The 23097-nt window shown below is 41.6% G+C and overlaps 1 protein-coding gene across 1 annotated transcript in view; it reads right to left on the bottom strand.

Annotated features, from left to right (window-relative positions):
• Positions 1–12124: 12124 nt before the first annotated feature.
• pcdh7b (protocadherin 7b) overlaps positions 12125–23097 on the bottom strand; it is a gene marked incomplete at its 3' end in the record, with an annotated part of 96291 nt that continues 85318 nt past the window's right edge. Inside the window, 2 exon segments of the mRNA XM_083669036.1 lie at positions 12125–12561; positions 13816–13834. Coding sequence (XP_083525162.1) covers positions 12125–12561; positions 13816–13834 — 456 coding nt within the window.

Raw genomic sequence — 23097 nt, 5'->3', positions numbered from 1 at the left:
ACTTTCCCTCTGCCTAAGACTGCTATGAATGATTTTGCTGCTGTTGATAAAGGAATGCTCAGGAACAAAGTAATGCTATTAAAACCCTCCACCTGCTCACTTGACCCTATCCCCACCACCTTTTTTAAGATTGCGTTTAATTGTCTTGAGGATGAAGTGATTGCAAATCACTCCTTGCTGACTGGTATTTTCCCCCTGGCACTGAAAACTGCTATTGTGAAACCTCTCCTAAAGAAAAGTAACCTGGATCCTTCAGTGCTAAACAATTTCAGGCCAATTTCAAACCTTTCTTTTTTTAAGTAAAATTTTTGAAAAAGTTGTATTTAAACAGCTCAATGATTACCTAAATTTCAGCTGTATATTTGAGAGGTTTCAATCTGGCTTTCGTCTGGCTTTTTCCACTGAGACAGTGCTAGGTAAGTTGTAAATGACCTGAGAATAAACATGGATGAAACTCTCAATATTAGTACTTTTAGACTTAAGCGCTGCTTTTGATACAGTCGATCATGACATACTTACTAACAGACTACAGAAATGTGTTGGCCTCTCTGGCTCAGTTTTAGATGCGTTTAGGACTTATCTGTCTGGCAGAGACTATTTTGTCTCCATTGGTGACCACTCCTCGGCTAACACTAGCATAACGTGGAGTTCCTCAAGGCTCCATTCTGGGACCTGTGTTGTTCAGTCTCTATATGCTGCCACTGGCAAATATCATCAGAGAACATGAGATTAATTTTGTCTGTACAACTTTACATCTCTTTATCACCCAATGACATCAGCCCTATTGATAAACTGGTTCAATGCATTGATTGTATTAACTTGTGGATGTTACATCATTTCTTGCAATTGAACAAACATAAGGCAGAGCTTTTCATTATCGGAGCAAAGGTCCAGAGAGAGATACTGTGCACTAACTTAAAGTCCCTTTTCAAATCATTCATACCATGTATAGGTCTCTCAAGAGGATGCTTGATTCACAGTATTGATTTTAATTATTTGGATTGATTTTAATCCAAAAAGTCTGATGAGCCCCTGTGAGCGTGGTTAATTGTAACAGTCGGTGGAGGCAAATGTGACACAATGTAACGGGAATTGCAATGACAATTCAGAATAGTGTCTCCTCCTCACTCACTCCCATTGCTCAATGCAAACTCCTTCTAACTGGAACAATGGATCTGTCATAATTTTCACATTGTCACCCAGCGAATGTCTTAGTTACATGACCTTGAAACTAGGAAAGGACCTGTGTGGTTGAAATGTAGTCATTATTTCATTTGGAAATGTTTGCAGAAACATGAACACGGAAATGACCCAGCCAGCAGAGACACTCAGATTCTCTAAACCAGAAGTTTCAAACAAATCCCCTCATTCCCCAAACGAAACTCAGACAAGGCTATAATGTCAAACAGGACGTTTACTTCATCAGAATACATGTTACAAACTTATTTGCACAAAATGGCTTCCGTTCCACACGCAAGTCGCAGGTTACATGCCCACAGCAAGTGGTAGATGCCACGAAATGTCCCGAACATTTTGGAAAAGCAAATTCAGGCAGAAAGGCAGGGTCTTGGCAGGGGCATGCACTGTCACAGACTGCTAATACATCATAAATAATGATTCAGCTTTGTTATATAGTGACATTTTCAAGATGAAAAAACATTGCACCTAAAGTGGAGTTTTACTCAAAAATCACGTTTTGGTATATTTCTCATCAGCCTGCTATTAGGATCTATGAGGCTCTTTTTTGCAACATCTATCAATATGATTATCTTACCTCTTTGGGAGCTAACCCATAATAAAGGTCTGTGTGCATGTGTGCGTGCATGCGTTCAGTGGGGTAATTAACGATGACAACCCCTCAGCATAGGGAGGAGAGCAGCCGGCAGAGGCAGAGCAGAGGGGCCAGACCCCCTGGGGGTGTACACAGTGCTCTGCTGCCTCATGGGAGGAGGAGACGGGGAGAAACAGGAAGTAAACAAGGTAACCATAAGCCCAGGGACTGTGGATGGGAGATGGGGAAGGGGGGGCTCTAGTCACTTCATATGATAACAGTAAGTTCACTAAGCAGATATTTTTATCCAAAGCTACCTACAGTAACATATACAGTACTTAAGCAATAATGTCCAAAAATGGCTGTGTGCCGGCAAAATCCTACTAAGTACCAAAATGCTAAAAGTGTAAAAAAATATGCTAAATGCTAAAAGTGCTAAAAGTGTATTATGCATGAATAAATTTTATGCATACATCAGAAGAACTATGTGTTCAGTGCTATCCACTAAGATGCATGGAGTGAATGATAAGCAAGAGGCCAATTTCTCAAGGGAATTACAAGATAACAGATCATCATAATTTCTCTCCAATCCTCATTTAGAGAATGCATCGAGAACATGGCCACTTGAATTAATTGATCCGTACAGCGGATCCTATTAGCTAATTAATGGGCTAACGAGACAAGCAGACAGAATACCTGATTCTAATGTACACAGTACATTCAGACTCTCCCCATAGACCACTACAGTTGACCCATTGCTCATACTGAATGTAAATACTGGTTGAAGTATTATGGTCATGGACACGTGGATACTTTTGGATGTAAATGAGGTGTGGAAATGTAAACAGGGCCAAGCCTGTTTGGATGGTGACTGGGGAAGAAATCTGTCAAGGATCAATAAAAGAACAATGTAGACTAGAGCGTTGAGAGGCAGCTGTGTCTACGGCTTAACAATGTTGTATCTGATTCTAACTGGTGTTCTTATCAAACCATGGTTAATACCTTAGCTTGGCTAATATACATTTTAAGCAGACTACAGTACCAATAATATTGCATGACAGACACAAACATTTTGTTATGTAAGTCTACAGTGTGCCCTCGGTAATGTACAATGCATGCCACTTAGTTAGATGTACACATTGTGATTCATACCCAGCTAAAAGGATGGACACCACATAAAGGACAGAAGGGAAAAACAGATGAAAATGGCCATGCCTATCAATGTGTCAGAATGTAATATAGCCTTGCTCTGGCCCTGAGCCACAGAGTGAGTCAGGCATGCACTGCTCTACACCTACTGTACAGTATGAGGTCACAACAGTCTCACCCAGAGTACATGATCAGACATCCATGTGTGTGTGTGTATGTGTATGTGTGTGTGTGTGTGTGTGTGCACGGTCATGTACATGCTTAGATTTACATTATGCATTTACACGCATGGGAAATATTAAGATCACTAAAAAGCCATTGCATTTTCATGGATGTGGCTGGTGGATGTAAAGCAGCAGCAGACAGGGAGGATCCACATCGACACACTCTCAGCTCTCTCTCTGGTGCTGCTCAAGACAGAAATCACGCTGTGTGTACAATTCTGAGGTCCCCACAGAGAAAATCTGAATCTCATCTCCGTGTCATGTCACCAGCAAGGTCAAGCAGCATATATCACTTATGTAGTCCAAGGCATTCAAATCATTTTCAAACCTTGGGAGAGGCTAAATGTAGCCAATCTCATCTGATCCCCTGTTGCCCGAGCTGAAAGTAAAACATTTCCAGAGTGGAGCAAAGCTGAGGCCCTTGTTATACAGCAATGTGGTTTAAATCCCATACATAAATACAGAGCTGTGGGATTGGACACAACGGCTGGCACAAACTGTGACATCAAAGAATTGCTGCTCAGACCAGTTTTACATGGCATTACATAATTCACAAGAGAACAGGAATTCTTGTATGAAGTCCTCAGGAGCAAGTTGTCAACAGCATAAAACACCTGTCTCAAGCATAAAATGACCAATTAAATTATGTTTTGATAGATGTATTGTAAGCATTTTAGACCAACACCACACATAGAATAGCGGTGAAACTATTGGTCTCAATGATGACTTGGACCAACTTGTGTGGTGGTCAGCTACCAGATGCATTAATGCCCCTCTTCATGAATGCATCTATGACATATCCCAACATAACCACATGTGTTAATAATCCGTGTCTTATTCCCCCGTTGTTGAGATGGCTCTGTGTCCATGATGGAGGTGATTATGATACTCTCTGTGATGGTGATACTCTATGTAATGGATCCCTCCCCTGTAATGAGAGCTCATTTTGACCACCTTACCAAGGTGGCTAATTGAGGTAATGGATGGGGCAGTGGGAGATAGGGGCGCTGTGACAATGTCTTGTGTTCTCCATGTGCTCCAGGTTAGTGAGTCATCTTCATCAACCAGAAGTCAGAGAGATGGAGGTGTTGGGGGAAATGTGTGGGGCTGTGACATGTTCAAAACGGATGTGCTGTACCGTAATTGTTGGAAAACAATTGAACATGTTCGATCTTTTAAGCGCTCAGCCTTTGTCTTGCTTCTCCCTCCCTCCCTCTCTCCCTCTGTCTTAACCCACCTCTCTCTGTCTTTCCTTTTAGTCTCCTGTCTTTAGCTCTGCATCTGTTCCTCTCTAACACCCACCCCCCTCTCTCTCTCTGTTATGTAAGCATTTCTCATTAATCAAACTTTCAACCCAACTATTGCAGATTGTTGTCAAATTGCCAGTGCCCTGTAGACCAAACACAGTATGAGTGTGTGTGTATTTACAACAGCATTGATGCAGTGGGTATGATTGATATCACTTATGTGTTTTGGCTGATGTGTTGTGTTTCATATCTCATCTGTTTTGAGAGGTCATGTGATCCGTTGTTCGCTAGATACTGGTCATTGTGTGTAATATATCATGTTGTGCTGAGGCACCCTGAGACCCTCCTGGGTAATAACCAGAGACTCTGCTGCCTCGGACAGGCATCTCTCAGACCTGTCACAGAGGTACCGCCCTCTCTGCACTGCCATTTGGCACTGAGAGCTGTCCATCATGGCCAGGGGTCAAGTGCAAAATGATTGATGGGAGGATTGCCTTTTTCATTGCATCTGGAAATGGCTTGTGTCAAACACACGCACACACACACACACACACACACACACACACACACACACACACACACACACACACACACACATACACACGCATGCACGCACGCATCTAGCGAACAACGGAGCACACATGGAGCACGCACGCACACACACACACTCACGAATGCACACACACCAGCGCATGCACACACCTGCACACTCATACACTTCCATCTGGGTCGAAGGCATAGCAGCATGTCTCAGGTGAGAACATGACTCTTCAGTGAATGACTGTGTGTGTGTGTCTGTGTGTGTGTGAAGAAGCTACACCTGTGTCTTGTAAGTCATGTCATATACTGGGACTGATATACTGGGACTGATATACTGGGACTGATATACTGTGTGTGTGTGTGTGTGTCACAGTGCGTGTGTGGTTGTTGATGTGTCTGTCCTAGCTAGGAATGCAATAAAATGTGCCATAATGACATCATCCTCGGGGGTGTGATAGCCAGTGAAATAAACTGTGATAGAATTTATATGATCACAATTAAATCAAAGTTATTGCAGGAGTTTTCTTATGAAGTTGTTTATTTGTTCATTCCAGAGCACATAAAAGTTTGCTCCCAATCCCTCAGTGCATCACTAAAGTAAATATGAAATGAAATCGATTTAACAAAGCACTAACTGCTATTCTTTGGATACTATTTTCCCTGATGTACCAGAAAAATGAAATTTAAAGAGAATATGAATACCGTAAATTGTGGGATATTATATAGCAATTCCTGCATGCTTTATGGATGAATTCAACACACTGATAATATTCCAAGTCGTTATTTCACTCCACTGGGTTTAAATGAGAATGAAATTCATATATAAATGTCTTCCTACATTTTTTGGACTTTGTGAGGTGATCAATGATTTAATTAATTAGCTTACATACTCTGGCTTTGAGTACGATCCCTCCTCGCTTTGATCTCTAACCTTCTCTCATATCTTACAGTCTAGACAGTAACATGCATTCACTCCCTCCCTCCCTCCCCCCCTCCCTCCCTCCCTCCATCCCTACCTCCATCCATCCATTTCAGGGTCTTGATGTAGAGTACTGTACCTGTTTTGTCTTTATCTTACTCTATGTCCCATGTCATCTCTTCTCCGAACTGAAACACAACACTATACTGGGGTGGACCTCCATTGTGCTAATCATGCCCCCTCTCCCCCTTAAAGCTCTTATCTCAAAGGAAAACCTGACTATAGATGATTCCTTATTCCAACTCCTAGTAAACATATTATGATGATGCTGTTGATCTAGGCACCTGGTACCTGTTGACCACAACAGTTGTTGAAATCAGAAATGACTTTCTGACTTGTATAAGAAAATGCACACCACAGAGAGACAGTTATCTCTATCGCCTCCCACAGTATGGGTACAGACATATAGTCACTGAGCTCTTTATTAGGAACACTATACAAATACTGGGTAGAACCTCCCTTTGCTCTCAAAACAGCTTCAATTCTTTGTGGCACTGATTCCACAAGATGTTGGAAACATTCCTTCGAGATTCAGGTCCATGATGACATGATTGCATCACGCAATTCCTGCAGATTTTTCAAGCTGTGACTCTCCCGTTCTACCACATCCCAAAGGTGTTCTATTGGATTCAGATCCGGTGACTGGGAAGGCCACTGAAGAACACTGAACTCGTTGTCATGTTCATGAAACCAGTTTGAGACGACTTTTGCTTTGTGACATGGTGCATTATCATGCTGGAAGTAGCCATTAGATGGGTAAATTGTGGCCATGAAGGGATGCATATGGTCAGCAACAATACTCAAGTAGGCTGTAGCATTCAAGCAATGATTGATTGGTATTAACAGGCCCAAAGTGTGCCAAGAAAACATTCCCCACACCATTACACCACCTCCACCATGAGAAGGTGTACATGTGTTCCTAATAAAGTGTTCAGTGAGTGTACATTTGTGATGACTTGTTGCAGGGTATGCTGAAATGACATTCATGGCATTGCTGTTTTTTGGGCATAATGCCCATACATTATTTATACAGTTGCTAATATTCAAGCAATGTTTAATTCATGGAAACAATTTTCACAAAAAAATCATTGATGTGCATTGCCTACACATTAATTAAATGTCACAGTTATTCTAATTTGTCTTAATTTCCCTTTCACTGGACAGAAAATGTATACTTCCTGTTGATTATTGTCCGTGTCAGGCAATTCTAGTGCTTCATAGAGAACTGGAAAATAAGACAGTTCATTTGCATATCCACATAATTGTTTACCTTTGCATAGAGACATTTGAAAACAAATATTAAAAAAGTATTTAATATTAGATAGATATTAATAGATATTTCACATGGCAAGATCACTCACAAAAACTCTATTCTGCATAGAGTTTTAGGCGTATGACGTTAACAAATCTTCGTCAGATCCTCCCCCTTAGGTTCACATCCCCCCTATGGGAGTTGAGAGAAAAGTTTTCTAAATTATTGAACTTTGGAGATGTAGGCCTAATTTTACGGTGCATTGTAGCTTTCTATTAAGATGGCATAAGTGGGCTGGAGGGGAGGGGTTCTGGTGCTAATCAGAGCGTAGGGAATGGAGCAGAATGGATCTCTAATTACCTGGCCTGTAATCGCCTCATATATCACCCAGACGTATGGGCCAGATAGGACCAGCAGCCTGCTGAAGCTACCACACACACACACACACACACACACACACACACACACACACACACACATGCGTGCGTCTGACATAAGTAGAAGAAAGACTTCAATGTTTTACCCCCTTCAAACATACAGAAAATACTAATACATGTAGAGGATGAATAATGGGTTGTTTGAAAACAAATAGACAACCAATAAAAAAGGAAAGGATACTTCAGTTTTACCATGTTATATTTTAATTTCTGCAGAGACAAAAATGACAAGCAATTTATTTACAGAAACCTGTACAAAAGCAAATTAAATTATGTAAAATATTTCATAAATAGAAGTGGACTTGCGTTCAATACATTTTGCCATGTTCAGCTAAGCTGCGTGCATAGTGACTCATAATAAACGATGATAAACTGTTCCTCAATTCTATATTAACATCCAAGTCGCAGGACAAATAGTTTATGGTTAATATTACAAATTTCATCACAGACCGTGAAGATGCTCAACAATGATAGGAGAGAGCTGACATAACATACACCCCAGGTAGCAAAAATATTATACACTGAATACACTTTAGTTTCGAAATTTAAACCTCCCTTTCAATTGTGATAATCATTCGTATCAGATAATATCAATGTACATTCAGTAAGAACAAGTATTGAATGTATGAGCAAAGAGTCATATTTTTGACAATCAAAAATGTCTGAAAATAAATTTGCCTCTCTCTCTCTCTCTCTTTCCATGTCTATCTCTCTCTCTCTCGTTCTAGACTAACAGGTATGCCATTTCCTTTATTTTCTCCTCTCATTGAAAGTATAACACAGTGAGAAACTGTGAGACAATGAGACTATTTACCTATTTTTTCAAGTTCTGGTCCTAATGTATGTGGATCTGTATTGGATTGTACAGCATGTGTTGGATACACTACTGTACAGTGATGTTGACATAGTATTGTGTGTGTGTGTGTGTGTGTGTGTGTGTGTGTGTGAGTGTGTGTGTGTGTGTGTGTGTGTGAGTGTGTGTGTGTGTGTGTGTGTGTGTGTGTGTGTGTGTGTGTGTGTGTGTGTGTGTCTGAGAGAATTTTAGGGGGTTGCTTTATGTCCTGAGGTGTGTATTCTGTCAGCATCTCTACCTTGTAGCTTTTTTTCCCTCCTCTCCTTCTGTTCAACCTCCATACAAGCATATCTAGGCTTCCTCGCATCCCAAAAGTCAAATGTCTCCAAGCATTTTTTCCCCACTATTGTGTTCAATCCGGGAGAATGTTTCATGCACAAAGGTTACTTCACTTCAGATGTTGCACTGAACATGGACTGCAGCAGAACATCATACCAATAGGATAATCGTTTTCCATTACATCATTATTACTATTATTAAGCAGTAAATAAAAAGGTGTAGTAATTTGGTTATGCAACCACACTATGCTAGGAATGGATACTCATACTGGACTTACATGTCCCATGTTAACCCATTCGATAGCCACTCTGTATTAGGCTCACTGATATTTGACATTTGTCTTATTCAGAGAATCCAGAACATCATTGGATTTCATCTATCATATACGAATCCTCAGGATGTATTTAATTTGTACCTAAATTCCATCCTACTACTTTTAGAAAGCATATCAGCATAATTGGTTTTGTTCCATTCCAAACCAACATTTAAATCATACCAATTGGTATAAAAAGGCACAATTGCATATTTTGCATTCACTCTTGTTTTTTTGTTTTGTTTTTCTTTTTTACAGAAGCACTCTAGATATACAAAGTGGCACCAGAAAAAAACAAAGAAAAGAAAAAACAATGTACATAATAATGATACTTTTTAAGGTTCTGACTGTTATTGTATATCAAATAGAAGATAGGGAAAGACAGAACGCAAATGCCATGCCGGTACAAAGTTGCACTTGGACTGTCATGGGTGACCAAACATTAAGTGTATCAATGATAACACTGTTAGGTTTGTTCAGTGAAATGTGATGACGTGAACATTTGGCCTTCAGGAACACAAAAAATTGAAAAGGAACACAAAAAACATGGAGAAAGAAATATGCTTGACACCTACCAAACGTATATACCTTCCTCCGCCAACTGATATACTAAGTCATACTACATGGCTAATGTTTGTTTAGGTATAACAAAAGCAAGCAACAAGATGACCTCCATGTTCACAGGGTAAGATTTTTTTGTACATTTTCTTTTACATTTTTTCTCCTTCTCAGTAAGTGAAGTAAATTCCCTTTAAACGTGCAATAAAAAGTACATATTTATGTATACAGTTTATAAGCATAGGAGCACTTCTTTCGAACAACAAGTAGTACTTACAGACTACAGATTGGTGGACTGCCAAAAAGCAGTCCATTTGAACCAAAGGGTTAGCTAACATACAAAAGATTTCCATTGCATCTGATATTCTTTTGTTTGATTATGATGACAAGATATTGTGCCTCCTTACCTGCAAAAAAGACAACTACCCATAGGTAAGGAGGCACAAAGTCCTAGTCTTTATTGTGTGTGTGTGTGTGTGTGTGTGTGTGTGTGTGTGTGTGTGTGTGTGTGTGTGTGGCTGTAAGTTTCAGTTCAAAACAGATGTGTGCCTACACGTCACATCCTTACTGCTAAATTCAGCTCAATTCAACGTACAGTATAATCTCACTATACATTTACACATTATGCATGTATTTAAAGCAACATACTGTACTACCAAAAGCTATTTTTGTGTGGTATTGTATTTTCTCTCTGGAGAACTGTTGTATCCATACCTTCATGCCAGTAAGCTGTTTCCTATGCTTTGGTTTCTCTATGATACCAACTTGTAAGACTCTATGCTAAATAGGCGGCCTTTACCACACCTCTTTATCACTGTACATCAGTAAGTAGAATGATTGTACTCCATTGAGCTGATTCTTACATTCTTGCTCAAAGATGTCTGTGCCGTACAGTATGTAATGCAAAGTCCACCAGTGGTGACATCTACATCAATGGTTGTGTTGGCATGGGTCAATGAATGATATAGGTAGTGTACTTTACCATTATGTGATAGAAAGTATGTTTATGTCAGCGTTGTGTACAATATGGTATTTATTGCTCAATCTAGCACACACACTAACACAAAGTAACTTATTTCACTGGAAACGTCTTCCTACAATACTTCACTCATTGTGGCTTTATTGGCCAAGCTCAACGGTGCATCTACTCTCCTTTGCCTATTCTCCCAGATCACACAAGGTGTATTCTGCAATCTCAGCTTATACATCAGACAGTTTGTTTCCACCTTTTTCCAGTAACCTTCCCACTAATACAATGGCATGAAATGTGTGTTTTAGTTTGTGTGAATCAGTTTGCAGTTTTTTCGTCTGTTAGTATGTGCAAGAGAAACTAGACCAAAAGAGCAGTTTTCCATGGGGCGCCTTAAATCTGAAGAGGTTATAGAGAATGCACAACCATGTACACACATATTTACGCAATTCATCAAAGACCGGCAACCAAAGGATTGGTCATGGCTGTAGAACTTGCATCTCGGGGGGGGTTGTGTACCAGGTCATCCAAAGACAGAGAAAGAGAGATATAGAAAGACAGAGAGGCAAGGGGAAAGTGATCTTAAAGCATGGGTTTTGTTTTGATGCATATGTACATTGCAAGAGTGTTCATTAGTGTTTATGACAGAGGCAAATAGAGTATATGCACACTGGTTAATTAGCGTACATAGTCAAAAGTTCAATATTCACCATGTGTGGCATGAACCTATGTGACTTTGTCAGAGCCAACCTCATTGGCTCCCCGTTGGGTCCATTTGTCAATGATAATCTCTCCTGAACGAGGCAATCCGAAAATAGTCTCATCCACAAAACAGATTATTAAAGCTTAGTCTTTCCAAAACAGACAGAGAGGCCGCGGTAGCCTTCATCGTATTTTGTTTGGTTGTGATTTCGTCTCCTTTTGAACATGGATGCAACTTTTATCAGGAGTAGTTGAGATGGCAGGATCCAGGGTTGGTATATAGCACAAGAGCTATGACACGTGACTTGCATGAAATACATGACACATTATCTGTGACGCTTGCATCAGGATGGGAGCGCCACACCATCCCATAGCATGATACCATGTCACCTCATTAATGTCACACTCAAACTAGTCCAAAGATACAGTTATAGAAAAACAGAAATAGAAAAGTCCTCTTTTGTACAATTCAGTCTTCAGGGGGTTGGGACTGGGGACCGGGGGGAGGATAATGCATGCATGTTTATGGAGATGAGTTGGTCATTGTACAGAGTGATCATCAGGCAGCAGTAATGTCACCGAGGGCCCGACTCGCCAGCAGCAATACCCAATGTCTCGCTTTGAGTCCCACCAATAGCCCCACTTCTCCCTCCTCCTCTTCCTCTCACAAGTCTGCAGGTTATGGCCAGAATCAGAACTCTAATAAGAATATATTTGTATCCACTTAGCATTTTAGAGTTATTTTTGTTGTTGTTGTTGTTGTTGTTGTTGTTGTTGTTGTTGTAGATAGCTGTTATTGTTGTGGTTGTTACTAGTTGTACTGTGGTGCTCTGGTGTTAGGTAGATCCTCTCACAGGTAGACCTCCCGTCGGGTTAGTGTACCGCAGGATGAGGGCTTGTACTCCCCAGTCGGGGCCAGGGGGATCTCCTCGATGGGGTGTCCCACCGCGTCCTCCCCCCCGGGCTGTCCGAAGCTGGGAGAGCCGAAGGCTTCGTAGGAGGAAGAGGAGGAGGCCATCTTCTTGTTTAGCAGGTTGCGGTTGCGGTCCCCCAGCATGTGGGAGGAGGGGTCTCCGTTGGCCATGGCTGCAAGGGTCTCCTGGCTGCCGGGCTGCTCGGCGCTGCCGCCGCCGGTCATGAAGGTGGAAAGCTTTGGTTGTTGGGTGGTCTTGGGCCGCCTCTCAGGCGACGTGCGCACAGGCATCCAGCAGGAGTCCGAGTGGCCATACTCGTCACATTCCCGGGTGCACTTGCCTGTCATGGCTACATCGGGCAAGGGCCGGGAGTCTGGAGGGAAGACAGAGACAGGAGAGAAGGACTGTTAGTCAATGTCTTAGGTTTACCAAAGTGGGACAATATATACATAGAATAAATAGAAATAGACACTTTCACACAAATAATTACTGGCACTTGTTGTTAGGTGTGGTATGTGTCGCATGAAATTGGTTATCAGGAATTCTCCCATTAGATGTGTGAGTCGGTATGTTTTCTCATTAATGGGGTCATCATCGCATCTGGATGTTGGTAATTGGATGACAAAAAATATTTAAAAGAAGTTTGGTCGCCATGGTTACCTGTGCGACTAATATAAGCATAGGTTTGAATTTTATCATTAGCAATGTATTTGGATTGGACTGATAAAATGACTTTTGCTTTCATGCAGAACACATACCACATGACAAAAAAAAGAAAACAAAAACAAGAACACTGCACCAACCACGACAAAACCTCAAACTCAAAACAGTGGCGTGAGACAGTTGAAATAATGCCATGCTTTAAAAAACGTGTGGGGGCAAATTGTGTTTGTGCTCCTGGACCATCTTCCAATGATGTGCAATTAGAACTAGGGCCTACTCTGCATGTGTTTGAAAAGGCCTACTGTATGTGTACTTGAGCATGTATGAGGATGTGTGAGCATGTGTGAGCGAGTGCAATAACAAGCTCTATAAGCCAATGTCTTATCTCATGATAGACGTAGGGAATCACAGTCTGATCTAAGTAGCTTAATGGCATTTCAGTGAGCCAATCACCTAAGATCCTCTAAAATCCACTTATAAAGGTCTTAACCAATTATCCAGCCAAATGAGGGACACCTGAGATAAACTACATGTGCTGTATTTAGTTAAAAAACACTAGGAACAGAACAACTATGAAATATCACTAATGCTAATACCAATAATGTTGCCACTAGGACACTTCTACTACAACATCTTCGTCCAATAATATTAATTATTCTTCATTCATTATTATCCTTAAGTGGTAATTCACACAAAATCTGATTAATTGATTCACATATTGCAACAGATACTAGTATAGCTCTAACATGAAATCCAACAAACTCCCTAAAGAGCTCAGTTATGTACAAGTTTAAAAGCTACTGTACAGTGCCAATCAGTGCCAGTGTTATAGAGATGCCATGTTAGATGTGGTCTGTTCATGACCAGATGCGAGGTATGAAAAACAAGCAAGAGAGGGTGAGTGAAAATCTAAAAGCATGCTGCCCTTCCCTTAAAGACAAAATTAGTTTTAACCATGGCTTACTTTTAATGCTCTTTTTCTCCTGTAAAAGAAGAATAGAATAGAATCACTGTTTGTGTTTGTATGAGAAACCTTGCACTGCATTGAATTAACCGCAATTCAATATAAACAAATCAACAACAACACTAATCAAGGATATGTGCAAAAAACATGTCTGGTGTAGACTTATTATGAATCGAGACAAAAGACGCTCTTAGACAAGGACAGAAAAGGAAAGAAGAAAGAGAGCAGAGAGGGAAAGAGAGTGAGAGCAATACAGTTTCTGCTGATTTGAATGCTTGATCCAAAGTGAGTTCATTGTCTGAATTGAATGCTTCTTGTGAAAAGCTACATTGTATCAAGTGCAACATGAGTGTCATTCCTCTGTTTCTGTCCCATTCGAGTCCTGTTTCACCATACCAACACTGAAATAAATTCCAATACAACTAATTACCTACTTTATGCAGCCATGGGGGTCATTATATTGTAGGTCAGTAGGCAGTCAGTGCTAAGAAGGTCGTTACAGTGTGTTCCATATTTGAATCTACTCTCTCTCTCTCTCTCTCTCTCTCTCTCTCTCTCTCCCTATCTTCCAAGTGACGCTTGACAGCGAGCATTCAGGTAGATAAAAACAGAACAGATATACTGTATGTCTTGCTGAGAGACACCTCTTCACTAACACATTCACTGACTGGTTCTGACATCCTTGCCTTTCCCACTATTGAGCCATCAGGTTCTAGTCCTGAGCTTTTACCCACCATCCATTGCAGCTCTCATGGGCCCACCTCGCCCGAGCCCTGCTCACTCCTGAGTTTTTCTGACCGCCCTCTCGACCCAATCAGACTACATACTTGGCACTTTAAAACATGTTCCAAAAGTACAAGATGCAGATACCTAAGTAGTGCAATGGTTATTATCTAGAGAACCAGTGTGTATGCACTCTCTGTAAAGCACTGCAGTATTTCATAGCAGCATAGTCCAATGACTCCGGAGGCTTACTAAATATGAAGAGGTTTCATGCTGTGATAATGAATTAGGCCGGCAGATCAAAGCTAGCTCTAGCTTTCTCTATGACCCTTTTTTTTTTCTCGGCTCCAGCATGTTGAAAGCACCATTTCCCCAGGGCTGTCCATTGACATATCCACTTTAAAACCGCTTAAATCACACTAACTTTCCGTACTAAACCACTGAACAACCGTTTCTATAAACCCTACAACCGAATAGGTATAAAACAAGGCTAATTTAAACGTTCAGGCTTTGCTAACAAGAATTTGAAGAATGTAAAAGATGCTTTATTTGGTCTTGCCCTCCCAGTTAAAAAAGCCTAATTGGATTTTTTCATTTAAAGTTTATCTTTTTTAGTTAAGAAAAACGTGTCCCTGTTGGCTTCAGTTTTTGATAATCACACTGTGCTAGGGAACATTCTCTTTTTCGACAAAGGTCATTGGAAGGGTAAGGCTTTTATTGTGTAACAGTGACTAAATGAGGCACAGCCCAGGGTCTGGAATTATAGAGAGCATGATTGTTGAGATAATGCCATTTCCAAACAGATGGTTATATTTGTGAGAACTGAGCAGCACTATAGAAATTCTGATACCATGAATAAACATTGCTCACATACTGGACATGTATTCACAGAGTCAAGAAACCCTGTGGAGGGCTTTCAGCACATGGAGATATGCACATGAATGTGTTTACAATGAAAAACCTTCATTGTAAACAGGTTGTACCTTTGTATTTCCACAGCTACTCCCCAAGCCTACTACCATAATACAAAACAAGTGGGTCACTTCACAGTGTTAAAGCATCAATACCACATTGGAGCTGCCGAGCTCCAAAAGGGGGCCGATCCAAGGTTTCCACCCAAGGGCAAAAGGCACCACGGCAGGATACAGAACAGCGCTAGCCAGGGTGAGCCGGAAACAGCGGCTGTTGCGCCGAGGGCGAGCTAACCACTGCCGCTCCATACAAAGGCTCTCAGCCAAGTGGGTCTTGCACACAATGTTTGTGTCTCTAGCCTTGGCCATTTTGAATGGACTCAAAAGAGACTTCCACTTGGATAGACAGGCGGACGGGTGGGGGCTGAGCAGAAAAATATGTCTCTCTAAGCTTTTCTAATTACAGTACATATGGACAAAAGTCAATGCTGCAGCCATTCCATTGAAGGCTCCCCGTGTCTGTCTGTGTGTGTGTGTGTGTGTGGTGTGTGTGTGTGTGTGTGTGTGGTGTGTGTGTGTGTGTGTGTGTGTGTGTGTGTGTGTGTGTGTGTGCGTCTAAAGCTGGACTGCTGAAAGTGGGCCAGTGGCTTACTGACTGAGCTCGCTTTACTTTTGCTGGCTTTACTCAATGCCCGTATCAGCTGACTGGCTGCAGCACTGTGGGCTCATTCAAAATGTCTTTGCTGCAGAAGCACAATAGCTATTAGATATGGGTTTAGGGTTATTGAGTTTTACTGGTGGCTGAGATGTTGCAGAGTATGAAGTTATGCAATCTATGTGGTGTATTCTTGTGTGAGTGTGTGGGTGCGAGTGTGTGTTTGTTTGCTGTATGTCTGCACTGTATGTCAGTTTGCATGTCTATTGCTGCCCCTTACAAAGTGCTTCCATCCACATCATCAACTCAAATGCACTCTCCTTCCCACAGTCTGTCATGCGTCCAGTAAGCTTACGCAACTGAAATAGACTCCAGCCTTGTGCGCTTTCTTTTCCAGTTGGGAGATTCAGCCCAAACTGTGGAGATGGAGGCAGAGTGAATGGAGCCAGGGAGAGAGTGAGCAGTTATCCCCTTTACGCCCTGTCTGTTAGCAGACACTGCGGATGGTTGGACAGCAGATAGGGGTCAGCATGGCTGCAGAGAGAGTGATGAGGGTGCAGACCCAGGCTGGGGAGAAGTCACAGCACAGCAGATAGAGCAGACACAGCATGGCCAACCAGTCTGGTTGCTGCATGGACACTGTACTGCCAGAGAGAGGGCAGTGGAGGGAAGAGTACTGGACAGAGAGCCGTCTGCCTTTGTTATGGGCTGAGTGAATAGAAGAAAGCACACACACACACACACACACACACACACACACACACACACACACACACTCACACTCACACTCACACTCACACACACACACTCACACACACACACACACATGAATATAAAAAAGGCATGAGTTGACATGTGCCATACAGTACTTCCTGTTCTTCCATACTTGCCCAACAGAGACACTCTTGCTTTGCCACAGCACCATGGTAGAAATCTCAGGTTACAGGTATTTCTCCCCACAAAGGCGCCTGTGTTTTCAGAGCATGCATGCCCCCAATATCACTCTTTCTTCCACCAAATTCAATCTCATCACATTCCCCTAGTTAAAGAGTCTAAAAACACTTAACGAAAAATGTCATTAATGCCCGCAAGTCTTAAGACATTTCACATGCTTTCAATTCACCAAGAAATAAAATGCTGTCGGAGAAAACAAGGAGATTTGTTTATCCCTCCTATATTGTCACCTTCTGATAACGTTAGGAAAAAAACCCGTGCTTGGACGGATCACGAGGCAGTGGTGTTGAGACCAGCTTTTAAATGAGACTGTGATCACTTCACGCCTTCATCAAAGCTCCCTGTTAGAATAGATCTATTTCACACGGCAAGCAATCAGAGGGAGCTGACAGCGTACAGTGCTATGTGTCATGAGGATTACTTCACAAGCTGAGGGGGAAAATGAAATATTTATCCTGCAAAACCAGTTGTCAAAAATACTCAGGCCTTTATGAGAAAAGGAAAGGGAAGGGTGAGGGAGGGGAGGAAGAGAGAGAGAGAAAGAGAGAGATCAAGAATGAGAGAGAGCCATCATTCATAATACAGTCCCTCTCTTCTTTCCTCCCATTCTCCCCACTAATAGGTTCCATTTAATTACGTGAAACCCGGCTGGTTCTGCGGACTAATTACAGGCGAGTGATCTCCCTCTCTGAATGCGTCTTACTGTGAGGCCCCTGCAGTATCACTGCATGCCTGAGAGGGCCTCACCATCAAAGACTGTCTGCCTTCCCACTATCTGAATCACACACAACACAAGGTGGGCATGGTGAATAGAGAGTGAGTGTGAGAGAGAGAGAGAGAGAGAGAGAGAGAGAGAGAGAGAGAGAGAGAGAGAAAGAGATGATGATGATGATGATGAATTATTAAAACCATGATGGGGAATAGAGACAACAATATCCACATGTAAGAGGGATATTTGTCTTCCACTGCTGAGATGTTCGCCAAACAATTAAGGAGGGAAGAAAAAAAGGAAGATATCCGAGGAGGTAAATGAAAGGGAGGCCTGGAGAGGCCTGACCTTTTGAACATGATAGTCATGGTGTGCTATGCTCGCAACAGAATTCATTGTTGGTATTACACGTTCACTGGTGGAAGTTTCTGAGTGGCACTGTGTGAAGTGAGGACACTAGTCTCACAAATCACCTTTAAATCCACAGTTCAAACACACACTGTGCCAACATTTCAGTCTGGACTTATTGTTTCAAGCAGCTTGCCCTGGTTTGCGCTTGAAAATATCCTACCTTACAGTGCATTTGGAAAGTATTCAGACCCCTTAACTTTTTCCATGTTTTGTTACAGCCTTATTCTAAAATAGATTCAATTTATTTTTTTCCTCATCAATCGAAACACAATACCCCATAATGACAAAGCGAAAACAGGTTTTTAGAAATGTTTGCTAATTCATTAAAAATAAAAAAACTGAAATATAACATTTACATAAGTATTCAGTCCCTTTGCTATGACACTCGAATTTGAGCTCCGGTGCATCCTGTTTCCACTGATAATCCTTGAGATGTTTCTACAACTTGATTGGAGTCCACCTGTGGTAAATTCAATTGATTGGACATGATTTGGAACGGCACACACCTGGCTATATAAGGTCCCACAGTTGACAGTGCATGTCATAGCAAAAACCAGGCCATGAGGTCGAAGGAATTGTCCGTAGACCGAGACAGGATTGTGTCAAGGCACAGTTCTGGGGAAGGGTACTGAAGGGTCTGAATACTGATATTTGATATTTCAGTTTTTATTTTTAATAAATTAGCAAACATTTCTAAAAACCTGTTTTGGCTTTGTCATTATGGGGTATTGTGTGTAGATTGACGAGGGAAAAAAATGAATTAAATAAATGTTACAATAAGGCTGTAAAATAACAAAATGTGGAAAAAATGAAGGGGTCTGAATACTTTCCGAATGCACTGTATGTGTCACTATTACTACAACATTGTGACAAATCTATTCAAAATGGTAGCTAGCCTGTGCTCTGTGTAGTTTCCTGAGCTAGCTACTGTATTGAGTGTTTACTTCCTTGAAGCACAACCATGAAACCCCACTGTGCATCTTGAGGTGTAGAGTGATGCAGAGAGGAGAGACAGAACAAATTGCACCCTCTTGGATTTCCGTAATGAGAAACAGAAGTCATCACCTTCCTTGATGCCCACCTCTCTGCAGTGACACACATTTCACAAAATATTTCCAGCTCATGTATTTGTCATTCATATTATATTTGTGTCATATATCAATAGTTGGGGCAGCACGGCTAGCTCTGCCGGCACTCTAGGTATGGATGATTTTCTCTTTAAACCCGACAATACTACAGTATCTGGTATAATGAGTGTACTAAGGGACTACTCTAGAGGTGATTAATTGAAGAGAGATTAACTAGCATAATTTCATTCTACTGACGATCTCACAGCCAATTACCAAATATGACTCTCGCCTTTCTCCTCTCCCTCTCACACTCTCTCTCCCTCTCTCTCTCCCTCTCTCTCTCCCTCTCCCTAATCAATAACCAGGGTGAATATGAGAACCCACAACTACAGAGCTGACCCTCCAACTCATGCACCTCCATTCATCTTTCGTCCAACACACGCACACACACACACACACACACACACACACACACACACACACACACACACACACACACACACACACACACACACACACCACATACGTTTTAGCAAATAATTAGCATTAAGTGGCTAACTTCTTCTACTGCAGGTGGTATATTTTACTGCATGTATGTGTGAGACAGTCACAGGAGAGGCTGGACTCAGGTCTGTCCTTAGAGCCTATCTGAGTTGTGACGCAATCCATAACTGCAGTGACAGCAGGATGATGCAGACAGAAGGGAAACGATGACTCATCCAGACTGCTCAGCGGAATGATGTCGCTACCTCACAGGGGAACCACAACAACCACCTTTCAATTACACACATTTCTATACTAGCTTCAAGCTAATACTAGGAAATTCCCATAGCCTACACTATGGATAATGGTCTGTCGATTAGTTCATTTACAGCACACATAACCTTCTTTAGAGAGTTACTCTAGACATTATTATCTTGACATTATTTCTGATGATGGAACAATATGATTGATATATTGTGCTTGTTTAACCTCTGCTACTTTCTCCTGGTTGTGGCACTGCAATGTCAGTTAAATAATGCTAGCCTAAAGGATATCTGTTTTGGTGAACATGCAACACTGGTTGAGATTGATAAAACAATGCTTTGGCCTTACATTTCACAAAACAAACATTTCAGCCTTCAGACTCCATTTGCCAGAGCATGCAGTGTTGTTCATCATGGCACAATGCTAGGCATACACAGAGAAGAGACAGACACACAGTTGCATTAGATCGACAGACATATACAACTGAATGGAGATGAACGGTCGGCGGGTGTGTAGAAAATGGTAGGGCTTGTGCTACTGTGAGTCTGAGAACAAAGGGTTAAATCTAAAAATGTGTGTGTTTTTTTGTTGTTTGTTATTCCACTAAATTGTACCCCAGTCTTTAGAACCAAGTCTCATTGCCTCTCCTCCACTATGGCTCTTATCACACACTCCCAGGCGCGCTCGCACAATAGCCTATTTTACACCATTAAATGCTTATTTGTCAAAATACAAATTCAATTAAATCCCCCCAAACCTGCCCGGTTTGTGCTCTGCCTCTCTTTACCACTGGAATAATCATACAAAATTCTAAATTCTCTGTGTTTGAATAGAAATATATATGGGTGGAAGGAAGAACCTCTGCATTGTTTGAGTCAGACAGATGATTTGGCTGATATGGCCAATTCAAAAGACACCAAACTGCAGTTTCATTGAAATTCTCACCAATGTGTTCTCATACCACATGCCACAAGAGTGGTAAATGAAACAGGTACAAAAGATGTTTCAGGCTCAGCACATGTAGGCTGACAGCTTAGAGCATTTTATAAAATACAAGACGTTATTAAGCAATGTCCTTCTACTTGGCAAAGGCACCCTAACAATAGCATCTGAACTGCATCAGAATTTCATTACGTTCTGCTGACCACACAAATCCGGAGTGACCTACATAACGCAGCTCATGTTGTAGTCATATATGTATGTATTTACATTGCATTTATGCAGAGCAACTGATTATGACACCAAAGCTATTTATAATCCCTTACAGACACAAGCGTACAGGACCACTTCTTCCTACAGTACACGTCTCCAGTCAGGGTCTCTAAGACCCATATCACAAAATAAAACTAGCTGGTGCTAGTTGTGAGTAAACCAACTATCAAATACAGTAGCTTGAACTAGGCATGATCAAATTAGCTAGTTAGCTCATGCCAGTCAAGAGTGAAGCAGCTACTGTAGTACCTTGCTGCTAGCAGGAGTTGTGAGTGAAGTTCTATGAGTCATGGAGACGTGGATTTGTGTGGGGGTAATTAGCTTGACCCTTAGGGAAAAGCTTTTAGGCCAGTGTGCTGTCAGGATAGGCTCACACCACAGGCCCTTACAACTCCACTGGCCAAATTACTCAAGGTTCATCATTTCGAGGGATTATACTGAGAGGGCATTGGGCCTCTCTCTCTCCTCTTACCTCATCAAAGACTAGTGACCTCTGGAAGCAACAGAAGACTGTTATATCAGCAACACTTACACATTTTTTATTGCAAAAAGGTAAAATTCATGTTCAAATTCAAATATGTTTTTGTGCCTATTTCTTTCTTTTTCATATTTTTATGAGAGTAACACAGTTGCTTCACTTTACAGAGCATTCTGTATGAGTCACTCAAGCACTTTTGATGCTAAATCAGTTTCTATTGTTGAAAAAAAAAACAATCAGTACCTTCAATTCTGGAAACTGAATTTCCGGTGACTATGTCACTACATGGATGTGAAATCTTTAGAAAACGTTGCGAAAGCAGAACTACTTGCCCTCACCCCATTCCAACAATTCTCTCTTTTGTCTGTTCTCAAATTTCTCTGAGGTAAAATAAGCACAAATGCATTTTACTGACATACCAGTGGCTTTGTCCAAAATGGCAACAAACTAGTTTAATTGAATGCAACTCCAAAGGCGTTTTCGGATTACAGAATTTGATTAATTTAAGTGGAATTTCCCCATGACGCCTATGGGTGGCATATAACAGGCACTGTCTGGGTCCTGGAAAAAGACGGGATGGCAGACATATCTGATGGAGAAGCTCTCTTTGTCACCACCATCATTACCATGTTCCCAAATCCATACGTGCAACCCTTTTGTATCAATTCAGCTCTTTTCAGCTGATATACCTGAACATACAAACAACAACTACAACTCCCTGACTGAGATACAGTGCATTAGCACATTAGAGAGATTAATGACAAAGTTAAAACCCCATACACAGCAGTACTGCATTTGCGTTAGGGCAGGTTCTGATTCTATATGCCTCCAATGGAGGTACTTGTCATTGTAGTTAACTTGTTTCTACTGAGGGGGGATGTCCAGGATCCACAGTGCCAGTGGCTTCAACAGCCAGCCTGGTCTAATTCATCCCTAACTCCTCTGCCTGTTGTTTTGACACTGCTAGTCTGGGCTGGCACCAACCAATCAATACACTCCTTATTCCACTAGAGTAGATGGAGAGAAGCAGCCATAGCAAACACTACTGAGTGAGTGAGTGTGTGTGTGTGTGTGTGTGTGTGTGTGTGTGTGTGTGTGTGTGTGTGTGTGTGTGTGTGTGTGTGTGTGTGTGTGTGTGTGTGTGCGCGCGCGCGCATAGTATTAGCATTATAGTATTGTTTGTGTGTGTATGTGTTTTCCTCCCCCCCATAGAACAAGAACCAGAAAAAAGCCCCTCCACCCATTTCTCTTCTTCTCATCCTTGCTTCACGTCTCTTGCATGGGGGTGTCAATAACCAAGGCGCACCACACTTAAAACATTCATCAGTGCAAAATTCTGTTTTCCAAGTACAAACACCACCAGGGAACGAAGACAGCCAAATAGACTAAAGTAGACTAAAGTAGCATCATCT

Source organism: Argentina silus, assembly GCF_951799395.1.
Source record: "Argentina silus genome assembly, chromosome: 1".
Taxonomy (NCBI): domain Eukaryota; kingdom Metazoa; phylum Chordata; class Actinopteri; order Argentiniformes; family Argentinidae; genus Argentina; species Argentina silus.
Note: the sequence above shows the minus strand (reverse complement) of the source record. Positions and strands in the feature narration are given on the sequence as shown.